The sequence below is a fragment of the Physeter macrocephalus genome, chromosome 2 (genome assembly GCF_002837175.3).
Source record: "Physeter macrocephalus isolate SW-GA chromosome 2, ASM283717v5, whole genome shotgun sequence".
NCBI classification, from domain to species: Eukaryota; Metazoa; Chordata; class Mammalia; order Artiodactyla; family Physeteridae; genus Physeter; species Physeter macrocephalus.
Window position 1 is genome coordinate 120,418,023 of NC_041215.1, and position 9,770 is coordinate 120,427,792.

General features: G+C 56.8%; 1 protein-coding gene across 1 annotated transcript; it reads right to left on the reverse strand.

The window, feature by feature from the left end:
* Nucleotides 1–4,431: 4,431 nt before the first annotated feature.
* FEV (FEV transcription factor, ETS family member) lies at nt 4,432–9,345 on the reverse strand. Its single transcript, XM_007130897.2, is given in 5 exon segments — nt 4,432–5,024; nt 7,025–7,099; nt 7,842–7,928; nt 7,931–8,081; nt 9,256–9,345. Coding segments are annotated over 5 exon segments (996 nt in total).
* Nucleotides 9,346–9,770: the final 425 nt, after the last annotated feature.

The following is a 9,770-nucleotide window of genomic DNA, read 5'->3' on the forward strand; positions in this document are numbered from 1 at the left end:
GTTCCCTTTTCTCCACACCCTCTCCAGCATTTATTGTTTCTAGAGTTTTTGATGATGGCCAATCTGACCGGTGTGAGATGATATCTCATTGTCGTTTTGATTTGCATTTCTCTAATGATTAATGATGTTGAGCATTCTTTCATGTGTTTGTTGGCGATCTGTATATCTTCTTTGGAGAAATGTCTATTTAGTTCTTCTGCCCATTTTTGGATTGGGTTGTTTGTTTTTTTGTTATTGAGCTGCATGAGTTGCTTATAAATTTTGGATATTAGTCCTTTGTCAGTTGCTTCGTTTGCAAATATTTTCTCCCATTCTGATGGTTGTCTTTTCATCTTGTTTATGGTTTCCTTTGCTGTGCAAAAGCTTTTAAGTTTCATTAGGTCCCATTTGTTTTTTTTTGTTTTTATTTGCATTTCTCTAGGAGATGGGTCCAACAGGATCCTGCTGTGATTTATGCCATAGAGTGTTCTGCCTATGTTTTCCTCTAAGAGTTTGATAGTGTCTGGCCTTACATTTATGTCTTTAATCCATTTTGAGTTTATTTTTGTGTGTGGTGTTAGGGAGTGTTCTAATTTCATACTTTTACATGTAGCTGTCCAGTTTTCCCAGCACCACTTATTGAAGAGGCTGTCTTTTCTCCACTGTATATCCTTCCCTCCTTTATCAAAGATAAGGTGACCATATGTGTGTGGGTTTATCTCTGGGCTTTCTATCCTGTTCCATTGATCTATATTTCTGTTTTTGTGTCTGGCCAAGTTTTTTAACATCTTGGGCGTTGGTTTACTCATCCTCCAAGTGGATAAAGCAATCCCTGCCCTATCTTCCTCCATGACCCTGGAGGGGATCAATAAAACAATGGATGTGAAAGTGTTTTGTAAACTCTGTAGTGCAAGCACGTGGCAAGGGGTGGGGGAAGTGAGCCATATTTTCACCAATGACATGAGTGAAGAGATAGAGAAAAGGCTCAGACCTTCAGGGAATGAGAGAGGGGCTGGACCCTGGACTGGGAGAGAGAAGCAATGGTGGAATCAATATCTTGGAGAGCCAAGGACCAAGAGGTTAAGGGTCAATGAGGACAGGCCTGGATCATAGGAAGCTGAGTGTGGTAAGAGTGTGGCTTCATCAGGGTTTGGGTGGAGTACAGTCAACCCAAGACCACAGTAAATGGAATCCCAGAAGACTTATCTGAAGGTTAAATAGCAAGTCAGTTGACAATCTGGGACCAGAACTCAGGTTTTCCAATGTCCAGTCCTATATATCAGCTTCCCAAATTGGCTCTTTGTGCAGGAAAGAACAGAGGGGCAAGGTGAGCTTTAAGGATGTGATATCACAGGTAAGAAGACCCCCTAATCTAACAACACCTCCCCCAGCTTCCCAACAATGTCTAAATCCCTTCTTTACCAACTCACTCACAGGACTTCAAGAGTCTCAAGGTTGAAGTCACCTAGTACACCTCCCCTCTCAACCTCCAAGGAAGGGTCTGCTGAACACTCCAGTGACAAAGCACTCCTCATCATGGTCCATAGCAGAAGGTTCTTCATTAGATCAGGTTGACATATTTGTCTCACTGTGGTTTTCTACCATGTGTCCCAATACACGCATCCAGGTGCTCTGCCACAGGACATCTCTTTGAATAATTGAGGACAGCTCCCATGCCTCTTTCCCCACTATGATTTTCCAGACCACATCTCCCATGGTTGGTTTTCCAGCATTGTTCCTCTTCACTTCCTGGGTCCACTATTCTGTCTGTTCTCTGTTTGGTCTTCTCCTGAAAGTGTTACCTAACACTGTGTACAATATGCTGGGGGCACAATCATTATAGCAAGTGGATCGTTTCCTTCATCCTAGGGTGCCATAGCTGCATCAGTGTGTCGTCAGATCACAATGGTTTTTTCTGCATTTACCATACAGGCTCCCGTGTAACATTGTGTTAACTAAGACACCACTAATTTACACATAGGCTCTACAGAGCACCACCCTTGCATGTCTCACACTCTAGCCTTTAGAGATCTAAGTACAGGACCTCACACTTCTTGCCAGGAAATTTCACCTTTTTACATTCAACCCACAATTCTTAGCAGCCCAGATCTTTCTGGAACCTGGTTCTGTCTCCCCAGTGCATTCTTTCTGCCTCCCAGCTTCTGCTCCCTGCAAAGAGGCCCTTTGCCTCTCCCTCTAAGTCCCTGAGGCCCTCACCAGGCTGGATTCCTCCCCTGGCCACCTGCTCCTTGGAATACATGATCCCACCTTCTTACCCCATGAGGTCTAGAGAGCATAACAACGGCATGGAGCATGCTGATACCAGAATGTTAAGGGACTAAAGCAGGGTACCATTCAATTCCAAAGGGCACAGAGAAAAAGGAGATTAAGACAAAGCGTTATAAATAGTGGCCTTTGTGTAATGAGACTGTAGGTGACTTTTCCCCATGTTTCATTACATGCTTAATTCAACTAATATTTCATGGAGCCCTTATTGTGTATTTTCCAAATTTTCTATGCTGAGTGTGTTATTTGGAAAACCAGAAAAAAATAAAGTGAAGTTGAAATGAAAAGAAATAAAGACTCTTTCCCTAGGTGGACCTCGATGACTTCATTCTCTTTGGGAAGGGGCATTCAGACCCTCCCTGCACTTAGTTGTCCTGCCTTCCCCCTGCATTTTCCCTTCCGGCCCATGGGGCACAGGGAAATCTCCTCAACTGCCTTGTGGGAACCCAGGCACTCTCCCACCAACTAGCGAGGAACCTTTGGTCCAGGAAGAGATTTGGCTCCTGGGAAAGAAACACTAGGACCGTGGAGAAGGGGGAGCAATGGGCTTGCCTTGGTGTGCAGCTCAAAGTTCTGGCTGTCACTTCAGGTACCTCCCCCGTGTTGTTTCCGCCTAAAGGAACGCGTTCAAGGCAGTTTTCCTGCCAACAGGTTTTGTAAAATGTGCGGAGAAAGCATAAGAGCCATGGCCCCCGGTGGGCACAGTATTCAAAGGGCCTCAAGTGGTGAGGAAAATGGCCCTGCCAGGAGGATGACCCACTTGACCCACTTCCCAGACTTCTCGAGGCCGGACCTGGGGTGCAGGGCTAGGGTTCCCCCCTTTTGCCCTCCTCTCTGAAAGCCAAGTTTGGCCTGAAGCGTCGGGTTCTCAGTTTAGCTGCAAAACCTGGCTCTGGCTTACCCTCCTGAGACCAGCAGAGGGCGCGCGCCACCCGCGAGAAGGAGGTTGCAGCCGCAAGCCCGGAGGGGAGCGGCAGGTGCAGAAGGGGAGATTCCCTCCTCCTGAAAACGAGGAGGCAGATCCAGAGAAAAGATAGCGCTGGAGATAGGGGGACGGGGTGGGGAGCGTTTGTGAGTGGTAGTGAAAGTCTGAGTGAAGGTAGGATGGGGAGGAGAGGAGAGGTGGGGAAGGGAATGAAATGGAGGGACTGGGGAAAGATTGAGATGGTGTGAAGATGACACAAGGCGGGGTGGAGGTTGGGAGGAGGTGAGGAACTTGCGGAAGGATGGGTGAGATGGGGGAAGGTGGCATGCCGCTGCGCGTTGGGAGGGAAGTTGGGATGGGGTAGGGGGAAGGGGCAAGTGGAAGGCCGATGAGGCAGGCTGGGCTCGACTGCCAGGTAGGAGGGACGCTGCAGCAGGATCCCAAGAACTAGAGGCTCCGCGCTCCCCTCCAGTAGCACCCAAGCCTGCCTGCCCTCATTCTCTCGAGCTTTTCCTTGGCAGGCCTTTCTGCTCAGGCCTGAGCTGGGCATCTCACTACCTTTTCCACCCACCACCCCACCACCCCCGCCAAGGTTCTGGTGCAGCTAAGAACATAGAGAAGAGGCAGTGGGGAGCTTGGGAACTTTAATAGGTCTGAAAGGGAATAGAAACACAAGGCAGTCCTGTGGGAGGTTGGGGGCGGGAGGAAGGGGGCCCGGAAGCTACCTAGAAGTGTCAAGGGAGACGCGGCCCTTACCAAGCCCGCTGAGGTGCCAGGGGAGGAGAAGGTGGACTCTGCTGGGCCTCAGCCATACTGGAATCGGGGCAGCTCCGTGGAGAACAAAAAAAGAGAGAGAGAGAGAAAATTTGGAATAAGAGAAGGGTCATAATGGAGGGGCTTCCAGGAGCCAGAGGGAAGTACAGATGGAGGGGAGGAAAAATCAGGGGAGACCCGAGAACCCCTTTCAGGGATCTGAGGTCTAGAAGAAGGTTAGAGGAAATGCGGGCACAGTCACCCTCCCTCGGGGGTTGCGGGATGAGGCGGGGGGGGTGCAAATCCGGTGTTAAAGGAAGATTGAGGCGACTTCAGGCCCCTTCCCCTGGGGCTGGGTGCAGCGGGCGGAGTAAAATCTGAGGTTGAAGGAACGGCGGCGGAGGCGCCGGCCCCTCTCCGGGATGTGGATGGGATTGAGCGAGGCTCTGGGCGTCTGGGAGAGGCCACGGGGCATCCGGCCGCCCCGTCTAGTGGTAATGGCCCCCCAGGTGCGAGGCGGCGGCCACCGCGCCGAAGGGCCCGGACGGGGGCTGCAACCCGGGGCTGGGGTAGAGCGCGGCGGTGGCGGCGGCGGCGGCGGCGGCAGGGCCCGGGCCCGGCCAGTAGGAGAAGCCGGCGGGCGCGACGCCGGCCGAGGCGGCCATGAGGTTGAGTTTGGAGAGGCCGGGGAAGGGCAGTGGGGCCAGGCTGGGGGGCAGCTTGTAGAGCGCGCCGTCCTGGGCGGCGGCGGCCGCGGCGGCGGCGGCGGCGGCGGCGGCGTGAGCGTGCGCGGGGGGCGGCTGGCAGGCCTGCGCCAGGCCCTGGAAGTCGAAGCGGTAGGCGTAGCGTTTGCCGTGCACCTTGCTCATGATGTTCTTGTCGTAGTAGTAGCGCAGCGCGCGGCTCAGCTTGTCGTAGTTCATGTTGGGCTTGCTCTTGCGCTCGCCCCAGCGCCGCGCCACCTCGTCTGGGTCCGTGAGCTTGAACTCGCCGTGGCCACCCTCCCACGCGATGCAGCTGGCGTTCGCGCGGTCAGCCAGCAGCTCCAGCAGAAACTGCCACAGCTGGATCTGGCCGCTGCCTGTGGGGAAGCGGGGCAGTCAGCCACCGGCGGGATGAGGGAGGCTAGCGGCGGAGGAAGAGGTGAGGTGGGAGACGACCTCCCTCCCCCACTCCCCGAGTCGGGGGTGGGGACCGATGTCAGGGAGGAAAAGGGCAAGTCCAGCTGTGTAACTGGGCACAGCTGGAGCGGCTGGCCAGGGAGGGGCTGATCAGCAAGGCCGTCCCTAGCCAGTACCGCGCTTTTGCACAATGGAAACGAGTCTCCCACTAAGAAGGACGCAACCCCGCGGGCGCACAGCTTTGTGAGAACTGGGGGGAGAAGGGGAAGCATCACCTCCTCCGTATAGAGGTAGAGGCGCTCCAAGGCACAGGGCTCTCGGAGGTGAGCAAAGGCGGGATATCAGCCCTTCGGCTGAGTGCCCTTACTCGGTGCAGAGCCTGCACAACCGCACAGGGTAGCCTACATGTGTGGTTAGACTGCCACATCCCAGCTGGACCACGTCCAGAGATCCAGAGGGAAGAAGCAGGCCTGCAGCAGGATCACCCCAGCCACCGGACAAGGCATACAGTTGGACCCCCTGCCCGAGGTGGAGACGAGGTGGTGGCTGGCTTCCTCGAGGTACCACATCAGACAAGAATGGGCACAGTGGCTCCCTAAGAGTGAGAGGAATGGCAGCCTCTGAAGTCTCCCCACCCTTGCCAGCGTCTGGTGCTGGGGCTACTCCGGTTCGGCCTCTTTTTTCGAAACAGGCGGGATTCCCAGGGTACCAAGGTGTCATAGTTCCCTGGGGGCGTGATGCGCCGCTCTGAGAAGTGGAGAGGAGACCGGGAAGCCTCTCTGCTTGGCTCCCTGCCTCCTCCCATCTTTGGCCAGTCTCCAGACTCTTCTGCCCCGTCTGGATTTGGGGGGTTGCTAAAAACGGCCAGGAGGCTTTCCCGGGTAAGTGGGTAGTGAGAGAGAACTCCTGCTTCTCTGTCTTGGAGCCTCAATCAGACAGTTGGAGAAAAATCTTGATAGCATTACCGCCCTCCTCCCCACCCCACACACACTCTTTCAAAATAAAAGGGATTTTCCTCGAAACTGTCTGATTGTTTTAAATTGAGCCTGCTGAAACTCTTCTTTTTTCAACAACTCGCTCAGGACCCAGATGCTGCCCTCCAACGTCATTTTGATCCCAGTCCCTCCACACCAGCTCGGTGAGGAGCTGCCTGGCTCCAGGTCAGGAGCGTTGAATTTTAGGGTCAGAAGCAAGGGAAGATTTGGGTAAAAATGTGCATCTGGTACTGAGGGACGTAGAGACTTGGAAGCTCATTCCTGTTGGGTATTGTGTTCCCTTTTGGATAAAGCAGTTGCCAACCTTGTTTTTCTGGTTACGGTAACTTGGTGAGATCTAGGGTACCGACTGGGTGGGGACCTGTGCGGAGGCTTGGCCTGGAAGGCCGGCCAGGTTCGGCTGCCAACATGGCAAAACCAAGGATAATTTAGCCACCGGCAGAGAGCGGGTGGCCAACCTGGGAATCAACTGCAACGGCCCAGAGGACTTGGCTCACAGAGCCTGGCATGGGCCAGTGGGGCAGCTGGGTGCTGGCCCTGGTGCTAATGGTGGCTCGGCCTGGAGTGGCCAGGGAATAACTCTCCAGGTCACCTTGCCGGGGGGTGCCGCCGATGCCTTCGGTTCCTGCTGCCAGTAGGGAAATGACACCAAGCACCTCAGCCCCAGCCCCACAGCAGGAAAAACATTCCCAGCTGAAAAGGGGGTGGGGCAGGATCTTCGTCTGCCCTGGCCTTCGAGTTCAACCCTGGGTCTCAGAAGGTGCGGGAGCCAAAGGCCAAATGAATGTCCCCCCCCGCCAGCCTCCCCACAATCATGCCCTGACCCTCTGCTTCCCAAAGCCCAGCATTGCATATCGCTCCCGCCCTCTGTTCAGGTGGCAGTGGCGCCTGTCCATATGCGGTGGGTACCCCGGACCCGATCCACTGTCTTCGCCTCCGCCCGTGCAACCCGCCGGCCAGCTCACCTTTTTGTACCGCGGGGCTCAGTGGCCCCCACCCCGGGCTCTTTCCTTCCTTGAAGAGACCGTCTCCGACGGGATCTGTGGCAGCAGGAGAAAACAATCAGGCGGATCCAGGCGGAGGTTGCCGACTTGACCGAAAGGGCCCAGGGCCAAGGCTCAAGGGGGAACAGGGGGGTGCCTTGGCTCCCCGGCGCGAGGTTGGGGGCCCGATCCGTCCGGCTCCTCCTCCCGGAGCCTGGCCCGGGCGCGCGCCGCGCGGAGCCCCTCCATAACGCCCAAGTCAGGAAACGCGTCCAGGAAAAAGGAAATCCGCTTTCTGAACGGGCCGGCGGGAGCCTTATAAAGCCGAGCGGGGTTTGCGCCAGCGAGCCGGAGCGCGCAGAGCCCACCGGAGAGGAGAGGGCGCCTGGAAAGCTGGGCTGGTGGGAACGCTCGGAGCACGGAGGTGAGGGGCCACGAGGGCGCACGAGAGACTCCCGGCTGACCAAAACCTCCCAACACTGCACGCGCACTGAGTCCCCTGCCACGCTGTAGACCTCTGCTCCCCCTGCCAGGCTCTTTCAGCCCCTGAGCTGGCGCTCTTGGCTTCCCAGCCTCCCAATCTGCTCACTTCAGGTCCTCTAAACCTCACACTAAAACCCCAAAGCTCTCCATCTGCCTTTAAGGTCTCCCAGTGCCCTAGACTGCTCAGTTCTCCCAGCGATCCGATTCTCTGGACCGCGCCCCCTTCCCTTGGACCGCAGTATCCCCTTCCCAAGCCCCAGCCCAGACTTCCCGCCCCGGGTCCTGGTGCCTCCAGCCCCCGGCTGGTCCCTGGTACCTGGCAGGTACATGTTGATCAGCAGGGGCTGGGAGGCGCCGCTCTGTCTCATCGCCGCCAGGGCCTGGGCGGTGGGAGGTGGGGGGTGGGGGGGGGTGGGAGAGGGGGATCGCGTCAGGCTTTGCGCTCCGGGGCACCGATCCCCGCCCGAGGCGACAGCGGGTGACAGAGAGAAGGCGCTGGGTCCAGCAAGGCCTGGTGGGAGGGGGCTGCCCGGGTGTGGCGGGGGATGGAGGGGTCCTGGAGCGATGCTCCCAGCTACCAGGCTGCTCGGAACCCTCCGGGCCCCCGCGCGGGCAGGGGCCGCAATTTCCGTTTTAATTAAAAAGCTGCAGCCTCGGCCCCCCGGACCCCGCCCCCGCCCCTCTTATCGCCCCATCGCAATAAAGTCTCCGACTTGACGCGCGGCAGCCAAGCGCACCCGGCAGCCCCCCGCACCCCGCAACCCGGGAGACGCGCGGGGGATGGGCCTGGGCCTCGCGCTCTGACAGGGGTCAGGAGCCCATTTCTTTTTCGCCTCCCTGATTCTGAGCAAACAGGATTGGGGCGGGATACCCGGCCCCACCTCGGACCCCCGGGGCCACAACGGGGGGTGGGGGGCTCCCTCCTTCTCATCCATTCCCCCCCACCTCACCGCTCCACTCTCCTCCCCTCCCCCCACCCCACCCCCACCCGGGTTCCCGTCTCCAGGCTGCGTTATCTGCATCTTCACTTTTAAATTTCCGCTTCCCTCCCTCTCTCCTGTCGCTGCGCTCCGGGTCGGCAGCCGTTGCTCCCTTTATCTACCCCCCTTCCTCCATCCCCGCTACTCCTCCCTCCTCCTCCTCTCGCACTCTCTGCTCTTCCCTGGAGACCCGATCTCCTTCCCTGTCTCCCTCTTTTTTTCCCCCCGTTTCCTGCCTTTCCGGGGCTCCCAGGCCTCTGGGCCAGCGCTGGGGCGTCTCCCGCACAACTTTTAGTGGCTTGTCCTTCCTCCCCCTCTCTAGGTCTCTCCTTCTTCTTCCATCTAGTCCCTCCTCCTCCCATCTCCCTTCTGTCTCCTCTCTACCTCTCCATCCCATCTCTCTCTTTCCCTTCCTTTTCTCATTCTTCTGTTCTCACTACTTTGTGGCAAATGGCAGGCTCGTGATCCCCCTTCCACCCCCCCCCAACCATTTCTCTTCTATCTTTCCCCATCCCTTGTCATCCCAGCTTACCACCTACCCTCACAACTCCTCCCATACTGATTATCCCAGAGCTAGGCTGCAATTGGCACCTTGCTCTAGCAGGAGTAGAGGAGTTAAAACAGGTGCACCCACCGTACAAGGTCCCCCAACCCAGGGGGAGTGGAAGTAAATACACTCTGAGAAAGGGGCAAAGGGGGGTATTAGCAAAGCTGATGTGGTTCCCAGGTGGCCTGGGAGTCTCTGGGTACCTGTGGGGCTTCCTGTCTCTGGAAGGGGCACACTAAGGAGGGATGCTGGCTGAAGATGAGTCTCTGGGACAGGAGCCCACCTGCAGCCATGCAGCACCTGGTGACTCCGGTCAGAATTGGTAATCTCAAGGCCTTTCTCTCCCACTGCTTGACTTCAGGAGGTGAGGAGGCCTGGGACTTCAGGGCACTTGGATGGAAGTGGGCAGGTTTTCTGCAGGACCCCTGGTCCTGGGTTGCCTGACTGAGGATGGCTGGGAAGTCCAGCTGGGGGAAGGGTTTCTGTGGGGCCTCTTGCATCCTTCACTTGCTGTAACTCCTGGGGTGTTCCTCCTTGCTGGTGGAGCGTACAAAAATCAGAAGGAACCAAGGAGGAGTGTGGGAGGTGAGTCTAGGGGAAAATGGGGGGGGGGGGAAATCCCAGGACCCTAGAGGATCCTAAAGGGACAGGAGTGGAGGCTTCAGGATGTGGAGGTGGAATCTGGTGGGGGAAAGATGAGAGGTTGGGATGCTCCCTG